This window comes from Mytilus galloprovincialis, chromosome 2 (genome assembly GCF_965363235.1).
Source record: "Mytilus galloprovincialis chromosome 2, xbMytGall1.hap1.1, whole genome shotgun sequence".
Lineage (NCBI taxonomy): Eukaryota > Metazoa > Mollusca > Bivalvia > Mytilida > Mytilidae > Mytilus > Mytilus galloprovincialis.
This window is the reverse complement of record NC_134839.1, coordinates 4,836,970-4,864,956: the sequence shown is the minus strand read 5'-3', so window position 1 is coordinate 4,864,956 and position 27,987 is coordinate 4,836,970. Positions and strand designations below refer to the sequence as shown.

The window sequence follows — 27,987 nt, the reverse complement described above, 5'->3', positions numbered from 1 at the left end:
TGTAGGCATTGTCGCTATGCAGATACGAAAAAGAAAACAATCCACGCAATTTATTCTTTTGGAAATATTTTCGATTTGAACTCTTTATCCTGGAACGCCTTTTTCATTGTACTTTTGCTGAAACAACGTGTACATCCGATAGTGACTTAGTCACGAACCAATCCGATTTGAAATAAACTGGGTGAATAAACCCGCCATTAAGACAGATATCAGGAAAAAAGTAAAGTTTTTACCATGCAATTAATCACTTTATCGACTGTCCTGACATAAACCCATCGCTGTCATTGAAAGTCCATCTAAACTAATTTGACAGCCATCTTTAATAGAACTTTCGAATGCTGCCTCTTTCATGCGTTTCTTTTGTTTCATCCTCCTGTTTTGAAACCAAATTTTCACTTGTGTTTCATTTAGTCCTAACGAAGCCGCAATCTCTATCCGTCTTGCTCTAGTAAGATATTTGTTAAAGTGGAATTCTTTTTCTAATTCTGTTAATTGTTTGTTTGTAAAGTTTGTCCTTCCCATGTTTGGTTGCGAGGCTGCTGATGACGTAGTTGTAGGGGAATATCCAAAATCAGTTGCTGCTTTTGTTGTACCTGAAAAGAGACAAAATAAAACTTTAGAAAACACTCTTAAGTATTGATGCAATTAAACAACATTTTCAGTTCCTGGTGTATCTAAAAGAGGGACGAAGGATACCAAAGGGACAGTCAAACTCATAAATCGAAAACAAACTGACAACGCCATGGCTAAAAATGAAAAAGACAAACAGACAAACAATAGTACACATGACACAACATAGAAAACTAAAGAATAAACCACACGAACCCCACCAAAAACTAGGGGTGATCTCATTTGCTCCAAAAGGGTAAGCAGATGCTGCTCCACGTGTATGTTTTCCTTTAAAGTATAGATAATGAAAAAGAGGAAAAAGATCCCAAATGGATATTTAAACGAAAAATTCTGAAAACAAACAGGCAATGTCATGACAAAATTGAAAACCGACGACAAGACATACAACGGTACACAAAACACAATATAGAAAACTAAAAAATATATAGATAATGGGTGCTGAACGCAATTCGTATATTTTGAAGAAAGAAAATACGTTATGATTATAGGTACTTTCTTTATGGATGGTTTGTCCCGTTTTTGTTTTTTCAATTAACTTAACATTTTTTCTTTATCAGTAATGTTAAAAAAATAGCTGTATCTTTCGGAATAGAATCAGGACTCTTTGTAAAATAAATGGTTATAAAATAAATGAATAGTCTGCTGACCTGTTATCGATTTAGTTTTGTAAACTTATAACAGTTATTGAGGTAAAATGTTTAAAGTGTCATACTTTAAATTCATGTAAAAGAGAGGAAAGATACCTAAGGAATCTTAAAACTCATAAGTCGAAACAAACTTACAATGACATGACAAAAGAAAAAAAAAACGCAAAAAAAAAATATGTATATTAATATTTAAATTAACCAAACTCACTTGTTTTTATGTTCAAATCTGTAAGATTTAAACAGTGTTTAAAACATTAAAAAGGAGAAAATAATGATTTAAATGAAAGTAAAATAAAAAGGTTTATATCAGGAAAAGAAACAAGATTTGAAAAAAGGATGGATTTGGGGGGAAAAAACATGTCTTCTTTTAATTTGCGAAATTGATATTTAAAGTTAACTTTCTAAATAATTAATTAAACGTTTAACAGTTTAAATGAAACTGCATGTACATATTTTAAATTTTAAAAAGTGTTTTAAATTTCCTAATGATATCCATCTTCCTTTAATTTCAAATATTAAGAAAAGCGATCATGCTAACCAATTTTTCACGATTTGTTTTTAAAAATTTACCTACAGGTACGAAATAGTTTGAGAAATGATCCCCGTATATTTATCATGTGAATAAACAATAAAAATTGTAATGTTTAGACTCATACTCGGAGCTGGACGCGACTGATTTCACACCGGACTGAGACGGCCAGTTTTTATGATTAATGTTCTGTCTCTATAAACCGATAATTTTTTGTAATTACAAGGAAAAAGAGATGTCATTTACGACTATTATAACACCTAGAAAGGCCATTTTTCATTTTTGAAAACAACACTGATATTTTTTCAACCGTTTGTTTGAGAACATACAATTGTAAACGTTTGAATCAAAATACAAGTTGATTTCAGATGAACACTAAATTTTTGCTTTATTTTATCAAAAAATGTAATTAATTAATTTCTGTAAAATTGTAATATTTTCACTTAAATAAAGAAAGTACGATGACTTTATCTAGGAGTCTAATCCAATTCTAACTAACTGTTTGTAACAATAGATACCTTTCTGAATTGTTCATCAACATTCTAAAATAAATAAAAAATGAAAAACAAAAGCGACCTCACCAGAGGAAATTTAAACCTACGCATGTCAAAGCACTGTAAAAGTGACAGTTTTTGAGTAAAAGAAAACATTGATTTTGACTGTTTCTCGCAGCAACTTTCACCAATATGACATCTTTGGCAACTGTTCCGTTTTTTATGCAACCCAAACCTCTCGATAGACCATAATGCACATGTCAAATGTCGCGTTATACCGGAATTGGATTTATTTTCCCTGAATCACAAATTCCTCCAAGACTGAAGATGTCAAAACATCTCGATAACTTTCAGTAGAATTCTCAAACGAAACTAATTTTACAAAAAGACATGGTATGTGAAAATCGGTAAGAGATATTTTTCTTTGTTCGAACAATGTTAATCAGTTGTCATTCTTGTAAAAAACACAACAATTCTTCCTGACATTCGGATATTAAATTACTTATCGAAAAGAGAAGAGATAATCCCGAACAGGTGATGTGCATTTTTGGGTGCAGCTGTTAAATGAGTCTTCCCCTTTAATTATTTTTATAATTATTTGTCTGTTAGTAGGTTAAATGATACCAATTAATATTTTAGTTAATTAGAAAAAAAATATTGTTCGTCGTATTTTACAGTTTTTACATGTAATCTATCCTAAAAGTCTCGCGTATTTATTATGCAATAAAGTTCATAATAAATAGGTACGAAGACGGGACCAGATCCGTCAGTAATTTTATCTTTCTACAATTCAATACAACTTCAAAGCAGTTATTGACAAATATTAGTATTTAATGTTCATTTAGACAGTATGGTAATTTATGTGGAAACAGATTTTTTAATTAAACAATCATCCTAAAACACTGACTTGCCTTACAAACAGTATATCACAAATTTGTCTTTTTCTTTTACATTTCTAATAAATATGTACTATTGACAATGTGCTACATATAAACAGGAACACATATATTCCGTGTTCCCAGATATAAATAATTATAAAACTATATAACCGTAATAAATATAAACATAAGGAGATATGGTATGATTGCCGGTGAGACAACTTTTCAAAAATTACGTGGATGAAAGTTACACTAGAATAAAGTCCACAACAAAGTCAGTGTTGGAAAAAAAACAAATCCAATTTATTTCTATTGGAAATCAGTTTTCCTGGAAATGGCTACCCATCAATCATAACAGGACAGGTCCGCAGTTAACTATGGTGTTCCCACAAACTCCAATATTTCTAAAACATCATGCATTATTAAAACCCTTTCACCCTTAATACTGAAACTATTTTTGTGTTTATTCTGGTCATTAATTATATTAGAATGATAACCGAAAGAGTTAAACTTCTCTCATTATGTGGAAATGACTTCAAATTATATGCTTTTAAAATAAATTCTCAACTTTGCTTATTTGGGTAAAAGAAAAAGTAAATATCAAATTCAATAAATTATAAATTTGTTGTTAATTACAAAATAGTGTAGTTCTTTTCACATTTTGTTTGGCTCAAATTCATCATACTTGTATTATATTTTAAGGAAAGTATTACACAATTTCATATTTTGTCTCAAATGAGGGAAGGCTTTTTTTATAATTACTTTTGAGTCGAACTTTGTCAGTGTTGAAATTGCATATCATAAGCATTTTGTGTACATCGTTATTTTGTTCAAAACATACCAAGAAAGTTGCGCACTATATAAACGTTGTTGCCAAAGTTTGAACAAAATAATACAAAATAAATGTCTATAAGTAAATGTTTTTCTACATTTTTCTAAATGATGCAGTCTATCAGGAATTTATATTTTGAACTGCACTGATCAATTAGTATCTTTGTTAAGACCATTTGTATATATTTAGAAAGCATTGACATTTGTTTCTGTAATGGTTAAGACGACCTTTTACGTAAAAATATTTTAATTATTCTTTTCCAATATGGTTTATTTTCTCCGATAAATAAAACTTCTTTTGAATTGTACTTTTTTACTAGAATGTTTATACGTTTTCCTTTCATTTTTAATATTTATAATTTTTCCTTCTTGAGAGATAAGACTTGAATAAATATTGAATTGGGTTTTGTCGCGAAACATTTTTAGCACTCAATTTTACGCTAATCATTTTTGAAATATACAAACAGCATAAGAATAAAAACGACGGCTTTTATAAGGTGAAATCAAAAATATTTTTCTTTTCATCTGATATGACATAAAAGCACTAAAATATCAGTTAAATTACTTCCTTAAATAAAAACTTTTGAGTTCCTTAGATCTCCTTTGACTGGTACCTATTTCACTTTTTTGTTATCTTTGTGGTTTTTAAATATCTTAATAATCTAATCTTAATAAAGGGCAAACCGTACTTGATGTATAAATTAATTAAACTCGAATTTAGTTATATATGCTTTTATCAGTGTGTTATATAAAACCTCAATTTTGACAGCATAGAACTTTTTCTTAAATATATAAAGATTATTTTTGACATGTATCAAATTTACCAAAAAAATCTGTCTGTACCCTTAGTAGACTGAAGTCCTCTAGTATTCCTGAATATTTATACTAAAAATAGACGTCTAAATCAATTCTTAATATTTCGTTTCAATTTTTAGCTCCTGTGAGACTAAGTAATTTATTTTTCTCATCATTTAAGCATATTCTTTCCACCTTTACCACACCGTCTATTTATCTTGTCAACGACAAATCGCTCGGGAATTCGTTTCTAACAATAGGGGTCGCTCCGAGACAAGACTGCTGTCACGAGTTCGATTTTACTGCTTTTTTGATTTTTTTACACAGGGATATTTGAAGCACAAAAAAATACTTTTACAATGCGTTATTGTGCCCATGGCGGGAAAGTAAGAGTGCATTATTATTTTTTATGATTTTTATCAGAAGCAAACATCTTTATTTAGACCATATTGTAGATCATGTTTCTAATGTTTCTGAACAATCGCATACATATGAAAAATTACGGTAAAACGAAGCATTGTTGTGCATTTACAATGCAAGAAAATAATTGAATCTGTCACGAAAAGTTCAGGCTTAAAGTATCACGTGACAACTTTGAAAGAATTATAAAGTTCAAGCTTAAAAGTATATCCTTTTGTGTGAATTATAAAAGGATTAAGACAAATATTTATCATATATATATATATAAACTGATTTATGGTATTTGGTATTGTTTGAATGAAATTAAAACTCCATTACGTAATAAACGTGATGATATGACAAAAAAGGAAAAATAAATGTCAACTGCAGCTACAAACAAATGAACCTATTAATGAGATATTCCAGAAAATATATAATTATAAAGAGAAAGGTCTTTTCTGAACAAAATTTCTTTCAGCGTATGGTAACAATTGTGAATTTGAAATCATCTTTTATTTTCCCCTCCCCTAAATAAAAGTCAGAAACAAATCGATTTCACACTTCATTTCTCTAAATAAAAGTCGGAAACAACCCCCAAACGATCACAGAAATTATAGTTTATTACTATAATTTGATTATCAACTATAAAAAAAAAGTTATCAGCAAATTAAGTCAGATAGACAGATGAGACGGAACACCTCCATAAACTGTCATTTTTGGAATCTGCCTGCAGCGCCAACCGCCTAGATTTCACATAACCAAACACATTTTCTATTGATTTCATTGTATTAAAATGATCTAATCAAACTCCTCTTCAAAAAATGAAATATAACCTTTTAAGTAAAAAATGGGCAATTTTTAACATAATATTTTGACAGCGACAGGTCAGAATTAAACCTATAGTTGATATTCATCTATCGCCCAATTAATTTGAAATTTACACCTTTTAAGTAATATTACACTTAAAACTGTCAATTTCCATGTTTCACCGCTTTCACGGAGAAGATTATTCTCTTGTACCGACCGGATCAAAACTTGACATCACCCAATTAAAGTTTCTGTTTAAAAATGAACTTCACAGACATGCTAACAATTGGTCCTTTATTCTTATATGTTTCTTTTTATACCGATCTTCAAATATTTTCTGAAGTTTTCGTTTCCCGAGCAATTCTTCCTGAGATATAATATCTCTTTCACTATCTCATAAACAGTTTGAATGAAAATTAATTTTCCCATCGTTATATCTTTGCTCTGTTACAGACTTTGATAAACTTTGATGTCTTAAAATAAAAAATCATGAATTAATTTTCAATTAATATCAAATCTATAGACATCAAAGACAATGGATGTCTTAATATTTAAAAAAATATTTTCAAACCCACTTAATCAATATTCGATTCAAGTAAATAACTCATAATTAAATTCAAGAAATATACATTTATGAAATTGTAAAAGACACACTAAATCCTGGAAAGAAAATATTCCCATAGTTTTCAAAACGAGGCAAAATATATCAAAGCGATATTCAAACTCATATGTTCAAAATAAACTGACAGTCAGTGCCTTGAAAAACACGAAAAACGACGAAAAGACAAACAACAGTAAACAAAAAACAACATAACAAAACTAAACACTTAAACTAATGGGAAATCTTTACGTTTTGAAATAAAATATATCGAACAAAACAAGAGGCGTAATAGAACAACAAGCAGGAATTCACACACTCAGGTGCATATCATCAATTTAGCTAAAAAGTAAAAAGCCCTTCCATTACTGCATCCGACAACTCAAATTAAGAAAAAGTTTCCCACTTTATATACCAGCAAATAAAAACAAATTGATTTCCTAGGGTAGGGCTAAGTCCACATCATTGTTTTTGGAAATTTGAAACAGTGAAATATATACAAATTTGCTAAGTTTGAAGATGTTTGCAAGACCATTCTTGAATAAGCCTATACAGAAAGACCGAAACAATCTTATAGGCCAACATCGCCTGGAAAAAAGCAATGGCTTTAACTCGCAAAATTAATAAACTACCAATCTTACAAAATTAGCACCACAGAAGTCTATACAAACTTCAAATTAGACAATTGATTCAACAAAAATACAAAATATAATTACACTGGCATGAAAGGGGAAAAGTCTGACGACGAACAGTACATAGAAAAGTAGACTGAGCAACAGAACCCAGCAACAAAACGAGACTTTCCCTAGTGAGATTATGCTAACATTTAATCAGGGTTTTCAAAGAATCAACCATTTGTAATCATATTTTTTTTTAAGTTTTAGACCATTATGAAGTACTCTTGATTATAACAATTTTCTAATTTGTAAATCATATTAACCGATACTTTGTTTCTTTTATTTCGTATATTTGTATCATATATGAGATACGGATATAAGCTCTGTTCATTGATTGGTCGGCGCAATATTTACATCATTATTCAGTGCTACAATGTTTATTCTAATCTAATTTGAATATAAATGTTCAATTGCGGTGATTAGAATTCAACAACCGAATTTGTTCCTATAAATTTTAATAAATTACTACATGAAACATATATTACTCCACCCATTTGAAAGGAAACATTTTTTATGTGACAAAATAAAACAGGAAGATATATTGTGTGCAACTTCCGTTTGTCACGTGACTTTGTCGCCTACATTGAATACAAAATACTGATCTATTTTGAAAAAAAAATTCTGTACTTTTTTGTAACTTGGCCGTTCAAATGAGTCCAAATTAGCAAATCTTTTCAGCGCAAGTGAACGACTTTCCTTAAATCCATTGCTTGGTAAAAAAAAGTTTGAAGCAGACTGAGGAACAATAATAAAAATGAAGATATCTTTAATATAGAACAACCAGTAAAATTTGAAATTAATTACTTGTGCTTATTTATATTAACTTGCGAAGTCAAATTGTCATTATCTTTGTCATTTATAATTCTTTGATCTTAACAACATCATTATTGGCTCACAACCAGTGCCATCTTTGACAAGGGTTAAAATATCTTTATATTCCGCTTCAAAACAGAGAAAAATGAACTTCATTGAAATAATCGCAGAAATCTGGCTTTGTAGTAATTGGGCCAAGACAAAAAAACTAACGTACTATCAGATTAGGGAATTCGCTAAAGAATAAGAATTTCACAGGCAAGACTCATCCGTCTTAGTTAACTGTCAACAAGACTGTCTTCCCAGGCAGCCAAGTTGTATTGGGTCGGAATCGAATCGAAGCAATGCTGATGTAATAAGAATGAAGTGCAGTCGAGAAAACAATACGAAACTTATTTGATATTCACAAAGCATGTTGTTTTTGCCACGTAATTTTCTGTAGTTAGTGATATTAATTAAATCATAATCAAATAATCCACGCTAGTGTATTTAAGATGGCAGCCTATGATTTATAGCTCTGTTGTATTGGTTTTATTAAATATGCTTTGTTTAACTTGTTGGAAAAGCATAGGAAATGTTTATTTTGGATACAGATGGGACAATTATACAACATATATGACTTTCAAGTTTCGGTGACAGTTTTATCAAAAGAATGAGAGAGGTTAACCACAAGAGTTCCAAAGCAATTACCCCCCCCCCCCCCCAAAAATGTTGACAATTCTTTATTTCTTTTAGTCTGGTACACTGGTACATGAAAATTTATGCTAGAGTTTAATACTGTTTTTTCTTTTTTTTTTCCAACGTTCAACTAATTAATAGAACTTCGAAATTCAAATATCCTTTCCCCTTATGTAACAAATTCTGTTACAATCTTATGTGCCCTTAAAGAGTTTTCTTTCATATAAAATGATTTAGAAAGTTACATATAAATCAACGTCGCAAAAGTAACAAAATTCGAATAAATACATAAAAATCAACGTCTCAAAAGTAACAAAATTCTAATAAAGATATGAAAAATCAACGTCTGATTTACATTTCTGTTGTTATTTCCGGGACCAGTTAGTTGATTAACCCCAATAATTCAGTCGTTATATTCCGCTGATCTACGACGGCTACATTAACCTCGTGTGGGAGAAAATCGGACACAGAAAGGGCTTGAATTATTCCAGTTATTAGTTGATAAGGGTTACGCAGAACAAAGAGATCACAACCTTTAGAATAATTGCACAAACTTAACAATAGAAATTATTATCAATATGATTTCTAGAACGACTTTCTTTTAAATCTAAATAAAATATTGCAATATTTTAAGTGCTTTATTTTGCTTGACCATGCACTATTACCAAAAGGCGGATTTAGAGGGAACACCTTTAGGGAACTACATGTATTGGACTTTAGTTGTCCCACCCCTTACGTTATCTAGTCTCCCCTTTTGATGGAGCTACATATGTTTTTTAAGCATTGACTCTTTGGCTTGTTCCAGTCATTGCATTGCAACAAACTTTTAGTAACGGATAATGCATATTGCTGCAAATAATGGTTCAGAGTACAACCTCTCATTTTATATTGTTCACTGAGGAAGTCCCAAATATCCATTTCTTAAACTTTTAATGTTAATTATCAATGATTTTATTTTATTGTTTTATTTTCTACAGCTTACATCTAAAAAAAAACAGGTTTTGTGTTTTAATTTATAAAAACGGCAATAATTGAGGTTTGCCAAAATATTGTCGTCTGCTAATATAAACCAACAGAGAAAAAAAATACCCAATCGTCTCCATTGTTGAATAAAACGTATAAAATTTGTCAAACATATTTCAATAAAATCGTTCACAGGACAATAAAAGTCGATTAAAACGACAAATTCTAGATATTTGAATATTTCTCACAATCATTTCCTGAAATTTGTAGAACAAAAGAAGGGAAAATAAAAGATTTTCTTCTCATCAAAGTGACGTTCCTCTTTGATGACCAACCACACGTCACAATTGCCATGAAAATGTCAAAATTGGCTGTGAGTCGATACCTGAGGATATGAATTATAATTATGTAATGTCAATGAGAAAATATAATATCTTTGGTATAATAAATATGTTTTCTTGTTGCTTCTAGACAATAAACGAAGTTCTTGTATCGGTTGGGCCTAAACGGCTTCTATGGTTTTGGCATATTTATCACCAGAGCTTCCTAGTGAAGCTAAACGAACCAAATCTAAATCTGCCTCACAAACTTAGTTTATGTGGTATGTTTTAATATGATTTACTTCTACCGGATTGAAACACCTGGTCCCCAATTGAAATAAAAATAAGGGTATGTGGTATGATAGATTTTCAATGTGTAATTTGTCTAGAAACTTAGAAGCAAATGGTCAAAGTTTGACCTTTCCCTATTTTGCTTATTCTAACACTTGCCCTCATGGTATAATTAAGTTTGACATTTTTGGCAATGAATTGCCATTATATCAAGAAAAAAATATAGAAACATCCCAAGAGATATAAAGGTAATACTGCAACGAATATTATGAAATCAGTGAATTCAAAAATGTATAGAATTTCTTGTTACCCCTATTTCTTAGATCATGAGGCCAACAAAAATTATAATAAAGTAAGTTATATTTGTTGCTGTAAAGACGTCATGGTTTGCTGCAGTGGATATTGAAGAATTAGCAATCTTGTTTAATTTCACTGAATATTTTGATTTATACACTGAAGAATTAAAAAAATTATGGTCATCATTTCTAAATTAAAGCTGTGAAAGTTTGCTTCTTGAAACATTCCTACGTTTTGTATACTTATTTTTATTGTTGCTTTGCGGAAAAACTGTGAAAATTTAAATAAAACAGAATAAGAACAAAAAAGGACATCGATTTATGTTTTCTTTAGATTATTTCAATTTAAAATATAAATATAATCCATGTTAGTGTAAATATATGGAAGTCATATTCATGAAACTCTTATCCATTGTATATATACAAGGCTCTGCATGATTCATGTTAATCAAAATACCCCTACCCCTGAGCAACCCAATCTGTATCAAATTATAATGTAGAAAGAGGAAAACGAATATTAAGATTTTTTTTCTAAAATGTAAGAAGTTCTTCGTTAACACTAACTGCATTAAACTTAAGTTAGTTAATTATTTCACGAGCGCATCAATGAAAAGTGTTTGTGGTTCTTATAGCTTGTAAAGCACTACTTGCACAATGAACAAATTATCAGATATGAAACAAACCCATCTTTAATTAACATGTCCATCACCGCTACCGCAGAATCCGCGACATGCAACTAGGCGTTTTTTCTTGTTGCCTTTTCTACGTAAATGACAGACGTCTTAGACGAAAGAAATCTAAAATAATTACGGCTTGTTAAATGGCATCTCTCAGATTTGATCTGCGATAAGCCATCCATCATTCTTTGTCCAACACAAGCAATATCAGCACGTTCTGTAGCGAGACCGGAATAAGAACTACATTCCCACTTTGATGATATTTTAACGGAAGCGGTAAAGAGGCGGATGTCGTAAAGTTTTGTTCAATTTTTCATATTTGTCAACCTACCTTCCATTAACAATTCTAACATACATACAATAAAATCAATTTATTACAGAGCTTGATATTTATCATCAGCGGTTTTCTTGAAGCATAAATGAAATTGCGGTTTTCTTGAAGCATAAATGAAATTAACATTTTGATACTGACTATCAGTATTAGAGAAAATCTAACTTTTGTCAGGCTTTTACGTAATGAAAATAACACTTTATGGTGGTACGTCCGAACTTTCAAATTTTAAGTAAAAAAAACTGAATACAATCTTAGAATGCAATCATAAAAACTCAAAAAATCAACTGCAGATATCTGAATTGGTTAAGGTATTTCCTTTACAAAGTGTTTGAACATGGCTTATGGTGTCAAACACTCACTTCAATTACACTTCGAGTTAGGATTTGTCAACATTTCTAATGATAATTACAATAACTTGGATTCTATTCTCAAACAGTAAAACAGCAAGAGTGCCAATTTCTCCATCAATTCGCACGAAATTAAACTAAATATAGTAAAGTTCTTCTGTTTAGTTTTTATTCAAACCAAAACAAATTTGATAGATAGCTTTTGAAAAAATGCATTGAATAGTTATATCTCCGAAAGTACTCTTAAAAAAACAGCACAGTTCATCAGATATAGAATAAAGGAAATGGCAACACAATGAATCAGAGACAAGCGCCGGATCTTTAGAGGAACACAGTTTTGAGCAGATATGACCAAGATATCACAAATATTTTTTCTTCTAATAATTTTTGATCGGTACTTTTTTTTCAATTACCTTTTTGTTAAACAATTGATAAAGTAGACCTGAAAATAGGTACTATAAAATGTTATTGCGCTATTTTCCGATTTAAAACTTTCTAAATAAATACGAAAAAGCAACTTTATATATGTTTCTGAAATACAATGTTATTTTTTTAATCTTTACTAAAATAGAAAAATTTGCATCTTATAATTTTTAATTAAACTACTTATTTCAGCTATTTTAACAAAAGTTCAATTGAATTCAACGAATAGAATGAATTTATGTTCTAAAGAAAAAAAGGTTTCCGTAAAATTTTCAAATACTGTTTAACCCAATACCTTCATAAAAAATGACTTGAGCATGCCTACCCAAACTATAGAATTGCATTTATTTTAGAATTTCTTGACTGTTTGACTTCAGAAGAAAAATTTTACTTTCGCCTTCTTTGCAGTGATAACATAGTTACACAGAGAAATTACAATATAATAACTCCTTCATGATGCAAATTTAATTAAGTTCAACAAAAGCAGGCTGTCGATTTATTGCTTTTTAAGTGATTTCAAAACTTAGCTTTACTCTACTGTAAGAACAGAAACAATAGATTGCAGGTAAAGAAAAGAGCTGGAAAGACGATGATCAAATATCAAGGGAAAAAAATATACAATGACTTGAGATTTAATTATATTTACTTTCTTAAATCATGGAACATTAGATTTTCATTTGTGCAAGCGCCACGTGTTGGGTATGGTAATATTTGTTTTCATTGTCGGTGTCATACCGCCAAGACCAAATCATCTTCACAAACGTGCTTGTTTCAACAATTGAAACATGGTATAGTATTAAACGCTATGATCACATTTTTAAAGTGATTGACGATCTTATTCCGTTTTTATATCAAGGAATTAATTTTTCATTTCAATGTATTTCAATGAAAGCTCAGGCGATTAGGTAAACTCATAAACAGGAATATTGTCAGAGTTAACGTGTTTTGAAGTTCACAACAAGTATTCATTTCAAGAAGCAAGACAAAGGTACAGTTTTCTGCCGTTATCACGCAAGGAGCATACTTCTTTTGTAAGAGAATAATTTTATACATTTTGATACATTTAAAGAACTGTCAGGGAACAGGAATTCATTCTAAGTTTCCGTAACTGATACTGAAAGAAACGAATTTCAGCTTCTGTAAATTGCATGACGACGTACGCAATCAAGTCAGTGTTAAACATCACACTGTGTGTTTCCGTTATGTTTTAGCAATTGCTTGTCTAAAACAATTTTTATTACTATGTCAGTTTTGACAGAAAAACAGTAGGAAATATCAAAAATGAAAAACTGTTACTTCAGAGTAAAAAAATAAGCAAATTCAAAATGCTAAAATTAGTGCTATAAATGTGGGAAAACGATTTTAGTGCTCACTTATCCACTTTATCTGTTTTGCCGTTGTAATATTTTTTGCCTCTTGTTAATCAATTAAATTTTGAATATTGAAAGATCTTTCTTTAGGAACTCTTTGTATCAAAGTTTCCGGAAAAAAAACCCACGCATAAACATTTGTTAACATCAAATCATTCTATTCAGAACAGACAGAAACTCCATATGTCAACTGTTTCAGAAGGTGGTGCAACAGTATTTTTTATGCAATAAAGATAAAATAATAGAAAAGAAATCAGAAAAGAAAATAATACGATCTTGTATTCCAACGAGATGAACTTAACATTTTTTCAAAAGTTCAACGGTAGAAATTCTATTGAACTTCTCACACAAGAAAACATTACCCAATAGAGAAGTCTATAAAGTCTTGGAATATTTCAAGCCTTTACAAAGGAATTGTTAAAATGTTATAAGCATTATCTTGGCTTTTCTCTTTTTGAAGGGTTCCTCTGAAGAGCCTTATAATTCCTAACATTCTTACGTCATGATGACAGACAGTACATGTATGTCTTTAAACGGACTTGATGTCCATGGTCTATCGCTTTTGATGGAATACATATTATTTTTTCTATTTATGATATAAATATTTAACATATTCGTGTTTCATCTCAATGCTTTGTGCCAAGTAGATTTGTTTGCAGTAAGATAGACTAAGCTTGATGAATTCATTTTGTCAAATAATTTCCTCTTAATAAAAGTCGAAGTATTTGAATTTTATACAAAACTGATAAAAATGAATTACTCTATAGTAACAATGACTTTGTATCATTATGTTTTTTTTTTAATTTTTTTCATATCAGTCAATAGTAATGGAGGCTTGCATAGCAGTAGTCACAGTAGTCTCAGTATTATAAGTTGTTAGGTAGGTTAAAATTGCAGTAGAAGTTGTTGTTGTTCAGCTTTTTATTATTGATTTATATATAAAAAAAAAACATGTATTTTTGTCAATAGCATATACTTCAAAAAATAAAATTGAGAATGGAAAGGGGAATGTGTCAAAGAGACAACAACCCGACCAAAAATCAGATAACAGCCGAAGGCCACCAATGGATAAACCCATTCCAACCTCGTTTCGATATTACTTTTATATTTATTGTGTATTTGTTCTCTCTCAGATGCGTGTAGTATTTGCCACTGGGGGATAAGCTTTCAATCTCAATTTACAATCAATCATTCTTTTTTAAATTTTATAAAAGTATTAAATAAGCACTGAGCAGTCATCTTTTGGTATCTTAAAATTGTTTTATTCTAAATTTCTTTTTAAAGGAATTTTGTTACAAAAGGATAATGAAAAAAGAAATGTGTTACTATTGAAATAAAAGGCAGGGAAAAATACATACGCAATTGGGTTTAAAAAAATGTGTTCTTCATCCTGCATCCTTGATGTCAGAAAACAAAAATGTGTTTTATTTGAAAGTCTAGTGTACTGTAGCGTATGATCCCGTTTAATTTTTTTTATATATGTATGTATAACTTAGAGCAAGTATAATTGGCAAGATACCATAAATTTGTACAATATTAAGCATTGTGTCCTTAATTTCATTATACATTGACTAGTTTAATACTTAGCTTGAGAAAAAAAACCTAACAATCACAATATGAACTTTTTCCCCTTTAAGTGTGTCTATTTTTGTACTTTCTATCCTTGAAACCTTATAAACACACATCAAAACACCTCCATATTTAGGATTTATTAGAAAAACGCACCAATGTACCTTTTCTATAATTTATTTACAAAAACTGATCGGAATATTAATATGGTAATAGCATTCAAATTTTGTCAGATATTGTTTTATGGGTGATTTTAATTGTTATTGCAGGTCAATCGAATATACCTGTACTGGATCAAAAATTGACAACTTTTATTGTAAATTATTCAATGTGAAAAGGTGCACCAATATTTGTATATGTACAAATACAAAAAATACTAGCATTATTTATTCCATATGTGTAAGAGTTGCCATTCTTGTGCAACATGTATGGTTCTTAGATAGGTAAACGTGAGGACACACATTCATAACTTTTTTTATGTTGGATGGATGAAAGAGCTGAGGGAAAAGTGCACATCTTTGTCTGACCGCAATTAACATGCAGAGTGTGATTGTTAGTATGAAATTGAAATAACATCGGAAATACAGATATAGATGTGAGAACATGTTTATATGATGTTAAATGTCTTAATTTTAACAGACATGTTTAATAAAAACATCCACGCTTACCTCGACAATTACCAACAACTCATAGTTAAAGTAAAAGTGATTTTGGACATTTATTGGTTATGAACAAATGTATATCGGATAAACATCGTATTGTATTGGCACAGATATCACTGATTTTGATCGGAAACACCTGTGCATGGAAAGGTATATTTAGAAGTGTGTCAAAAACGATAGTATAGCCTTATAGAAAATATATTTTTAGATTTTATATCTTTTTACAGATAGTTAGCAATCATTACAATTAATTGAAATACTTTTACTTTCATTTCTTATAAAGGAACACTAAAATAGGAACGGATTAGTTTAAAAATAGCATCCAATCACTTTAGATCAACAAAACAACATTCGCCTTTACGTTATTTTACTGTCCGAATTTTACTACTGATCTGTTCAGTTCTGTTTTGGTATTAGGATTTGGTCGTCTCTGCGTTTTTGTCAACTCATAACATTGGTATGGATTAGCAATCCTTTTACGAAAATGTACGTAACAAACAAATAAAAACTTATTATATGATTCGACATATCAATCTGACACCTATAATAATCATCAAATTACAACTTCAAAAGAACTATAAAATATGTATATCATCTCAACACCTCAAACATTCAAACTATGACATACACTTTACAACAGAGACACACATTAAAGAACATAGAGTCGTTGAGTCATCCTAGCACCTTGTAGTAGACCATGGGAGAAAATGAACATGTCAATAAACAAAAAGGCTATGAGAAAGTGGGTGGTATTAATGTTAACTGTTTGAAATATTGTCTTAAAATTATATGTACATAAAATCAGGGTTATGATTTTTGCATGTAGTCGTCGTAAACTATGTATTTTGTCTAATCATTTAATATTAGGTCAATAACGTTGTGGTTTTTAAAATCGAAAAATGTCATTTCAAAGACAAAAGTTGACATTATTATAATGCAAAAATTGAGATTTACTATTTTGAAACCTTTGTAATTTATGTAATTTAAAAAAAAACTTCAATGTTGGTCTTATAAAACCTTTCCAGGAAATGCTAATTTTAATCCATATTACACAAGTTTTATATATGTACAATGTAGGTTATTACTATAAAAATTAATGGGATTTGACAAGAAGTTAAGTATGAAGAATTAACATGTAAATTTTCATTGCACGTTGGTTAGTTGTCGACACAGTGGCATAATGAAAGAATGACTGTGTGTTTTTCAAACAATTGGTTTATGACTCGCAAATAGTATGAAACAAACAAAAAACAAAACAAATAAAGTTTTTGGAATTAATATTCAAAAATGTCAAAATTAAATTGAATATCCATGTTGTTAGAATCATAACATACTTGTAGTCTGGATGCAAAGACAACACCAAAACTGAAAAACTCGAAAATGATATAATTTCTGAAGTTTTGTTCTGTAGTACATGCATGTAAATAAGCGTATCGTATACTATAGGTTGATAAATAAATGAAAAAAATCTGCACAGAGAATTATTTAATTTAGTTCTATATTTATAAAAACAATCCTATTGATTTGATTTTTTAAGTGTTTTGATTTTGAACCAATAAATAACCCAGTTTGACTTGAAAAATGAGATAAATTTTCATTTTAAAGAGTTATTGCAGCTGGTTTATTGATAGAAATGGTACGATTTAAGGTCACGAAAGTGAAATTATGTCAGATTACTAAATCCGCAGTAATATCTTCTGACTAAATTCGTTTACAAATCACCGGCTTAGCTGATGGCGATTTAACTGACAAACTTGTCAAAACATATGATTGATTCGGGAAGTTTGTACCAATGACAGTAAAAATGTGTCCCAAAACACGTTATAGACAAGTGTGTAACATATGAATCGATGTCGGTGCAGAGAGAAATCCGAATTTCTATATTACAGTTCATCAGTCATTTTTGAAGTGGCCTGCCTACATTCATCAAACGATGAAAATATAATTTGTAATATATGATGACTTTATAAGTTAATAATTGTGTCACTTTATTACCACATTTATTAACCCCTATTAACATTGGTAATATTTACATTTGTGGACAACATTTTTCATTTCTTTTAGATTATATATAATTTGACTGCATACCCTTAGCCAGTCGATATTTTGTGATAAAAGGGTCAACTTTAATGAGAACACATTACATTGAACATGAAAAAAAACGACACATTCTTCAATAATGGAAACATGTTCAGATATATAAACCACTTTAATTCAATGCTGTCTTTCATAAAACAATTTTCAAAATACTGAAAGAGGAGTTTCGACTCAAAACATTACAATATAAAATAAGAAGATATGTTATGATTGCCAATGAGACAACTATCCACCAGAAACCAAATGACGTAGAATTTAGCAACTTAATTTCACCATACGGCCTTCAACAATGAACAAACCTCATACCGCATTGCGATTTATAAAAGGCTCAAATATAACAAAATGTATTTTTGGATACAGGACCTGATTTATGTAGAAACGATATACAAATATAATGAACGGTAACAAACGTAAACACTGAATAACAGGCTCCTGACTTTGGACAGGCACATTCAAAATATGGCAGACTTTTAAGCGTCTTGGTTTCCTGAATCGTTCGATTTATCAGTGTCTGAATGTCGTATACAGTTAAAGTCTTTAAATTTATCAAATAAGAAATTTGTATCATAACAATGCATTGTTTAAGTCAGCAATAGTCTCAAAGCTACTTTTAAAATGCTACCTTAAAACTTAAAAAAAAAAGACTGCTTATAACTTGAAGAAGACAAATATCCACCTAACAAGAATGTAAATAACAGATCAATGTACAGTTTCAACCATGAGCAAAACCCAAACCGTACTCTTACGTATTTCGATAAACTATATTTATTTTTATCTCATTCCCATATAAATATATGAAGATGAGGTATGAGTCAACAATTTTAGGGTTAAAGAAGAAGAAAGTATACGTTCAGGACAGAACTTTTAACTTCTCGGTAATTAGAGGAGGTAAGAACGACAAGTGACACAAAGCCTTACAATGGTCTATCATTGCTTTATACCACTTCATTTTAAGTCTGGTAGATAAACTCATCATAGATACCAGGACTAAATTTAGTATATACGCCAGACGCGCGTTTCGTCTACAAAAGACTCATCAGTGACGCTCGAATCCAAAAAAGTTAAAAAGGCCAAATAAAGTACGAAGTTGAAGAGCATTGATGACCAAAATTCCTTAAAGTTTTGCCAAATACAACTAAGGTAATCTATGCCTGAGGTAGAAAAGCCTTAGTTTTTTTCAAAAAATTCAAAAATTTGTAAACAGTAAATTTATAAATGTAAGTTAATAACCATATCAATGACAATTCATGTCAGCACAAAAAGTGCTGACTACTGGGCTTGTCTTATTGACAATCATGCCACATCATTGTAAGTCTGGTAGATAGTTGTCTTATTGGCAATCATGCCACATCATTTTAAGTCTTGTAGATAGTTGTCTTATTGACAATCATGCCACATCATTTTAAGTCTTGTAGATAGTTGTCTTATTGGCAATCATGCCACATCTTTTCAGTTGTGTCTTATACTTCCTCCAACATCTCATATATACTAATAGGTCACAATTGAAGAAGTAGGTTTCATGTACTGTTACAGGGCAGTGAATTTGCAAATTTTAATAAATGTCATATTTGAAAATATATCAATTATGGTATATTTACAAATGCAAATTTACATTTGACATTTGCCAATTTACAGGGATTGTATTATTTGAGTGTATCATGTAAACTATTTTGAGAACAGCATTATGAAAAAAATATTGAAGATTTAGATCATACTTTTTTGTTTAAATGCTTTCAAAATATAAACATCTGTTCAAAGTTTTTTTTTCAATATCTTTATAAGTGAAATATGAGGTCTGTATACTTAAAAACTAGAAGAGAAAATAACTTTATAGAAACCTCATAATATCCCCATAAATAGAGTTGATATCATAATATTCTGTTGAACCATATCATTATTTTAATATGAAAATGTGTCATTTAAGACTTTATTCTGACTTGAGGCAAAGGATTCTAATTTTCTAAACAAACTATTTCATGTGATCGACCTGATAAGACCGGTATCATAGTTAATCTACAAAATGAGTTTATAAATTGTTAAAAGGAGGAGCTTTTTAAGTGTGTATTTATAAAGTAATAAAATCTCTTTGTTATATCAATATTTGCACGTAAAACAGATTAGATAAAGCAATTTAGTTATTATTGATTGACTGAAAATCAATAAACGAATTTCTCTCAATGAAATCGGTTTTGAGAAAATATAAATATAACCCGAATAGTTCAGTCCCTCTCCGTAATTGACTCTCAAACTCGCAAACTCGTCTTGATATGGTCATCGTAGATCAGTAGAATATACCAACTGAATTATTCGGGATGTGTGAAATTTTGATTTTGCTGACCATCACCAACATGTTAAAAATTATCGGATTTTTTTTTTCATTTTCCTAAACACTGAATTAATAGTCTATATTTTACTATTCAATTACTTTTCCATACAAGTATAAGTTTATTACTAACATGATGTTAAAAAGTGACTTTTACTGTTCTAAATTTTCGGTGGAAAATGAATATAATTTTGAATTAAAACAAAATTTAATAAATTGTTATTTCATTGCTTTATCTATATTCGGTAAAGTTCCATACATTTTACTAATGCGTATGTTCATGTTTACCAATAATTCACTTCTTCAAATAATTATAGAGTTTTCAATTCAGATGCATCAAGGACCATATGACGATATTGATTGATTTTTGGTTGTCTAACGTCCAGTGGAAAATATTTCAAGCATTTTCAGGACGACAATAGGACTAGAAGGCGAGTATCTACTGATAAGACCGAAATGTTTTGGTCGGGAGTGCCAACCATTTTTTCAAGTGGCCACCAGACGCTAAATCACTATAGTTAAGTTACATACCAGCTTTGATTTCTTGGGTATACGTCAACAAGACAGAAACCAGACAACAAAACAATCGATCATCTAGAATAAGAGCAACATGCGTCTTAAACAACAGACGGTTGTCTCATGATAAAATATGAAAAGTTCTAAATCGTCCATAATCAAACAATCTGACTAGATGTACCAGCATCGTATGGACTACAGGCAGTCTGGGATAGTGAAAGTCTAACTAAATATTCGCAGATCGCTTTCTTGGGAGTCTTTAGTGGATGAAATGCGTGTATGGCGTATAAAATTTGAAGCCTGGTATCCATGAGGAGTTTATTTGTATCATACTTCGCAAAATGTAACCGAAATATTTGCAGATAAAGACCTAATAGATTTTCCAATGCGATTGGTTTTTACGTGACTATTGGAGAAATCAAAAGCACGTGTAACCTAATATACTAACATCGCATAAGAAAGCATTTACTAGTAATCTCAATCATTTTCAAAAGACAATAAAGGCAGACGTTTCTGTCCATAATGATCGAATTCTGTTTCCGTCGTTTGCTGTTTAACTGGACATTTCTGAGCAGCGCAATTACCATTGTCTTCAGCGGAAAGAGCTGTGATTTTAGGTAGACAGTTAAGAAATATCGTAATTAACGTGATCTTCCACGAGACTTCTACGTAATTAAAGAGCGTTTGTTGTCTTGTAAGTGTTAAGAAGAACGGACATTTTGATGATAGGTGTGAAGAAAGGGAAGCAAATACTAAATGAGAATTATAATTAAGTCTGAAAGATTGTGACGTCAAATATTTGTCTTCCAGTAACTATTATATTTCGCGTTGGTTACTGTTTCATTGCTAACATGCACTCAGTTTTTGGATAGTTCAGGTTTGTTTTACCAAAGAGGCTTTAAACCGATAGAACATTGAAGTTATTTTTCAGCTAATTCAATAAAAAGAAAAAAATCCGTGACAAAAAAACTGATTTCCGAGAAAAACTCAAAACGGAAAGTCCAAAATCAACTGAATAACAAAATCGAAACCTCAAACACATCAAACGAATGGACATTTTCAATAAATATGATTTTCTTTACGTTACTTTCGGAAGTTAAAAGTGCAAGTCACTATAGCTTTCATCATAAATTAATATTTCATAATAAAATTATAAATTTAAGAACTTAAAATAGTTTAATGAATTATAAATATATCTGAGACATTTCTGTGGGATTAAGTTTCAAACCACGTGAAGCTGGCACTAACATATTCGAAACCATTAAGCATGAAAAAGGAAGCATCAAAGTTTATTCCATGTCGACTGTTAAATGGGGAGAAAATCGATCACTAAAATCATTTCTAAAAAGGACATGATTTTAATTTGATGTCTCTTGTCAAAAGCAGATTTAGCCTCTTGTATCTGCTTAACCTGTCGATATTCCGAAAGTGATCTCTGATGCAGGACCGCAGTTAATGTCTCAGGATCGCAGCTAATGTCTTAATTCATCGATTCTTGGATGATTATTATGTTAAATTTTACAGTTCATACAATGGATGAAAGATGATCGTTTTCACGTTGATTTAAATAGAGAAAGAAGAACAGCATCTGTTGAAATCGGACACATAAGGTGTTTGCAATATTAATTTTTCGTCGGGCATTTATATTGGGGCCAATGGGGACTATAAGTAAAAATTGGTTAGTGAAAGGCTTTACTTTTATAAAGCAGGAAAATATAATGGTTCTTTTATGAGTTCATTTTGTATATCAAACCATGAATAAAAGCGAAATAGTCCTTTCTTGGATGTTGAGAGGGATATTAAATGTTTTGCAGTCATGACCCCTGAATAAGGCCTCGATTACGCCATTTATTTTTACGTCCCACTGGGTTAAGACGTGTGCCCTTTTATGAAAAAGGTAAAAGGTATGAAAATATTTGAATTACTAATATCGATTAGGCACAGGTTTCAAATAAAAAGCTTCATAACATTCTATCAATTTTGTATATACACAACCTTACAGTGATTTTAAATTTCAAATATTGGTTTAGTGAATGGATGCAGTTTTCTGTTTTGAAATATTTGTAACATATGGTATACAAAGATATATATTAAAAGAATTATACATATTAAAACGAATTCCGTTCCAAAGCTTCTACACAGAGTGCAACAAACGTATCTATCCCTTACAAAACCTACTTATCAGTGTGGAACCAGAGTACCCATCCCGAACTATAAACCCACTTACCAAGCAGGGTGTAACTAAATTTTCCCATCCCTAACTAAACCCACGTATAAGGGTGCAACTAGAGTATCCATATCGAACTATACACTTACCAGGGAGCAAACAACGTTCCCATTCCTACCTAAACCATCTTAATTGTTACAATATAAAACACTTTTTGGTTTGGAAAATACATTTTACTTGCGTTCAAGTAACATGTTTTCAATCTGCAGTTAAACATGTATTAAAATTCTAAATTTTCACCTCAAATATGAGTCAAACGTAATTCCATATGCACTGATCCACTATTTCTTATTTCTGAACATTCCTTCTTCCCGAGGAGTCACTTCTAGAATGTTTGGCACCGGTTGAACGTGATAAAACTTCAATGTGTATTTTATTAATTTACATGTCGACGAAGATCCGAATAATTTAATAGAAAAGCAAATTTACTAATAAAAGACAATATTTACTTTTTACTTGTAAAGTGGATTAGTACATGCAAGATATTGAATGGGTAGACTATACCACTCAACTTTGACTAGTTATGCAAACACTGGAAAGATTCAGAATAGAATACTGAAGAGCCAATTCTGGCATATGCGTGTGGCTTAAGCAGACGACAGCCTCGACTACAACCGGACTGAAACACTGCTTTCTAATATAACTGAAGAAGAATTTGTATTTTAATCTATTTTGAACCAAATAACCTTTTCTTACATCAAAATAAAATTGCTGGGTTTGAAGGGTGAGGAATTTGAGTTTCATACGATTTCAAACTTCCAACAAATATATTATATTAAAAAGCAGGTATCTCTGGGTTTTTGTTTTTGTTTAGATCTATTTTCGTGAGAGTTTTGATCGTTTTATAAACTGGAAAATAGAAAATATAAACTATTAAAAAAACGTTTAATTTCCCAATATATCCCAACATTATCTATTATACCGAATAAAGGAGTTAATACAATTATTTAAGTTGTGTCCTTTTAAAAGTAAGTATCGTTTATTTTTTAAAAAACACAGTCCCAATATCCAAATCAACGAAAATGAATTTACCGCCCATCCAAATATTTGCAAGCCTTCTAAGGATATATTGTCCCCAGTCGTCAATTTCATGAGAATAATCCCCAAAACTGGCCCATATAATATATACGAACATTTACTTTAACGAAAATAACATGCAATTCATTTCTTCTTGTCCAAATTCTGGTACAAAATAAACTCTGAAATGCCTTATTTATTTATCTCGCTAGACAATATAGGCATAAGGGATTACAAGGTTAGTAGAGTTCAAGTCCGGTTCATCAATATACCATATATTTTTGGTGATTCCCAAAACATGATGAAATTCTATAAATATCAACAGGTGTAAATAACAACAACATCAGTGAATCAACGCCATGGACAAAGATAAATGGTCTTCATAATGGACATTATATATTTTACAAGTAGGGGGTGTAATTACAAGGAAACGTTGTCAAACAACTTGTAAAGGTATTCTGAAACATTTTTCATAAGATGTGACAAAAAAATGACAGACTTATCATTACCCTTAAAACATATAATCTGCCATCTTGTGACAGGAACTTGTCGTTCTTATGTCTTTACTTTTATGAAATTGGTATTTTCTCAACCATTTGGGGGCAGTACATATGCGTATTCAATATTCTCTATCCACGTGACATTTTTTTGTAAATAAAGAAAAAAAAGGGGTACTATATTTTGGTAAAGATGTTAAATAACTACACTGTCCAAATTTCAAAAAAATAAATTCCACTTGGCAAAGTGAAATTGGTTTGAAATAAAACAGATTTTGATCTGTAATAATCTGGGTTTAGGATGCAAGAATGATTTGTAATCTGTTTATGGTTTCGTGTGTTTAAGAAGTCATTTTTCCATACAAATATGTCTAACTGTTCTTCTTGAAATCCAAGCAAGAAAAAATGGGCAAAAGAACAAGGACATAGCTACATTTGACGGCGCGGTCTATCATAGTCAGTCAATAGCAAACAACTACACTTATTCCAGGAATTTTGCTCATAACAATAAAACGACTTTTCCGTTATTTAGAAATTAGTACGATTGCAAAATTAACAACAGAAATGTCTAAATAAAAATCCCGTTTACTTGTTTTGTATAGTCAAGCGATAAATAACAATTATCTATATTTACTTGTATAATCATATATTTTAATGTTTTAACCTCAATACTCCGCATTTTCATTATTTATCTAATTTTACCATATTTTTAAATTAGTCAAATTTAACCACTTCAGTCACAGGATAAATCAAGGCTAAACATGTTACGTTAAGATCGAATATAAGTTATAAGTTTTCTCAATCAACTTCCTAATTAATTAGACAATAAATTTCAATTTGATATTAAATATGTGAATCATCTGTGCATAGTCTCCCATAAAAGACACCACAAATATTTTTTTAATTTAACCGCAGAAGTCAAGATACAGATCAAATCTATTAGTTGTTTTTCTCTAAGGCGTAATTAATTAGCTTTGCTTTCGAATTAAAAAAAAAAACGATTATACATAGAAAACTGCATGCGATTTTTCATGTGCAATTATGTATATTTGTAATAAGCATAGATACATCTTTTCATCTATTCTTATTTTGTTTTTTAAATATTTAAAAAGACAACAAATAAATTATTTTGTTTTTTAAATATTTAAAAAGACAACAAATAAACAAACTCTCAAAGTTTTTTTTTTTTAAAAGGTTTTACAACCCCCTATAAGGATAACTTATAAAGCAATCAACATGTCAAATATTATGATTTAATTCTTTAATTCTTTTTACATATTTTTATACTTATGTAATTTATTGTCAATATTTGTTCTGATCAAAAGATTGAAATGCCTCCCAGAAACAAACCAAAATGTGGTTTACAGTTCTGTAAAATATATGTTTTCTTTTGTTAAGCTTTGATTATAACCGTTCTCATTGGGGCTTAGTTCAAGATTCTACATCTAGATAAAAACAACTGACCGTTAGAAAAATAATTGTTAAAATGAAATTAATTTTCCTATTTTCATATACAAATAATTCAAAATTCTAACGAGTATCGATGAAAAAAATAGATTTTCAAGTATATAACATGATATGTTAATAGTATATTCGCTTCTTTTTTCTGCATTATGCTATTTTAAGACCTTTAAATACAAGTTTATTCATTGTATTATCAAAGTTTATAAGAATTGTAATTATAGAATTAAATAAATAAATATGTGGCTTGATGAGTTTGAAACCGGTCGCAAATTTCCAGTTTACTTTTCATTTCTGAAATACATGCAGCGAATGTGGTGTCCTATCATATATATATTATAAATGATAAACTTTATATTTAAACCTGAAATTTAAGTAAAATTGAAATATCTTTGGTGTGGTTATTACTAAAAACAGTCCTTAAAAAATGTTAAAATTTGATAGTGTTGATCGTTAATTGAAGTATTGAATTTAATATCCTTCTTTTTTTTAATTTGTGGCTCGCCAAATCTTATACTTTTAACCAATACTATTTAATCTTAATTTTGTTGAAATTGGAAAGCGACAAAAATAGAAAAAAGAAATGCCAAAAATAAACATATAGAAGAATGTGAATTGTGAATTTTCAAAATCATATGTTTTTATAATCATATCACATGAAAAATGATATTTCCGATAAAATGCATGCTGCGTATCTTTCAAGATTATACCGAGTATATTATTTTAGATAAGACTGCATTATTTTGAGAATGCATTTCAACACAATAATTTGTTAACTATTTTTTTTTCTGCACGAGATCTGTTATCTATTAGCATCTACCAATAAACCATTTGAAAACAAGAGGAATAACATTTCTCTCGGTAATTTACAAGATTCCGATGCAATGAAAGCATTAAAACAAGACAAGTAACTATTAGACAAAATTATTAACCAGATACCACGAGATTTTCTTCCTGTGGTTTATGTGTATTCCTATTGCGTCAAAAGGAAAACTCACTGGGGAGAAACATACGTATACAAACAAAAATGTCATTATACCGATCATAAACTGTCAAAAAATAGAACGTTACAATGTAACACAGTAATAAACAAAACATGGACTTTTTTACACTACCTGTTTTCGGGGTGTTCCGTTTTATTTGCATCCACCGGAACGGCTTTGTTTGCAGTTCTTGTCCAGAAATAGGCTCCTGTTTTATTTGTGTTGCATGTGACGGTTGCTGAAGTGAAGAACCATACGGGTTTGACAACGAACAGGATCCGTAATTTTCTAAACAAGCGTTAGGATAGTTTGTCCGTCCCGGAGATAGACTCATCTGAGCCCCTCCGAGATGAATGTCACCGTTTATTGTCAACCCATTATGATTATGCCCATTTAAGTAATTGTCCACCAAATGGCTTTGGTTTTCAGGTAGATCATATCCGGAATTTCTCGAATGTCTTGGAATGATAGTGGAATTAACTGGATATGAAAGACACTGTCCGTTTCCAAGTGAAAGGTCTACTCCGGACAAATTGTGTGGAATGACATTTTCTGATCCGTAATAATTTTGTCCCGTATCTAACGAACGATTATTAACAGCATTATATCCATAAATATTATTTGGGATTTCTGAATTAGAATAACCGTTTCCATAATGTTGCGAATCTAAGTTACAAAGTGTGTAATCACTCTCCGTATTCATAATTTAGAACGTTAAATTGTCAATAGGGGTGCCTAAATTAGCCCGTCGATCTAAAGATAAATCTAAAATAAATGAAGCTAAATTACAACTTGAAAATGACAAGATTAGAGAGACTTATACCAGCCACGTGACAAT

At 30.2% G+C, this 27,987-nt stretch overlaps 1 protein-coding gene across 1 annotated transcript; it reads right to left on the bottom strand.

Moving 5' to 3' along the window:
* LOC143062715 (homeobox protein Hox-A1-like) lies at positions 1-27,943 on the bottom strand. Its single transcript, XM_076234475.1, has 2 exons — positions 27,282-27,943; positions 1-593 (listed from the first exon to the last, which is right to left on the bottom strand). Exons 1-2 carry the CDS (start codon positions 27,850-27,852, stop codon positions 250-252), a joined length of 915 nt encoding a protein of 304 aa, XP_076090590.1. The 5' UTR covers positions 27,853-27,943; the 3' UTR covers positions 1-249.
* Positions 27,944-27,987: the final 44 nt, after the last annotated feature.

Excerpts from the sequence above, each read along its gene's own strand:
- LOC143062715 (XM_076234475.1), bottom strand. The coding sequence starts at position 27,852 with ATGAATACGGAGAGTGATTACACACTTTGTAACTTAGATTCGCAACAT. Across the intron at positions 594-27,281 it reads ACGGAACACCCCGAAAACAG|GTACAACAAAAGCAGCAACT; the intron begins GTAGTGTAAAAA and ends GTCTCTTTTCAG.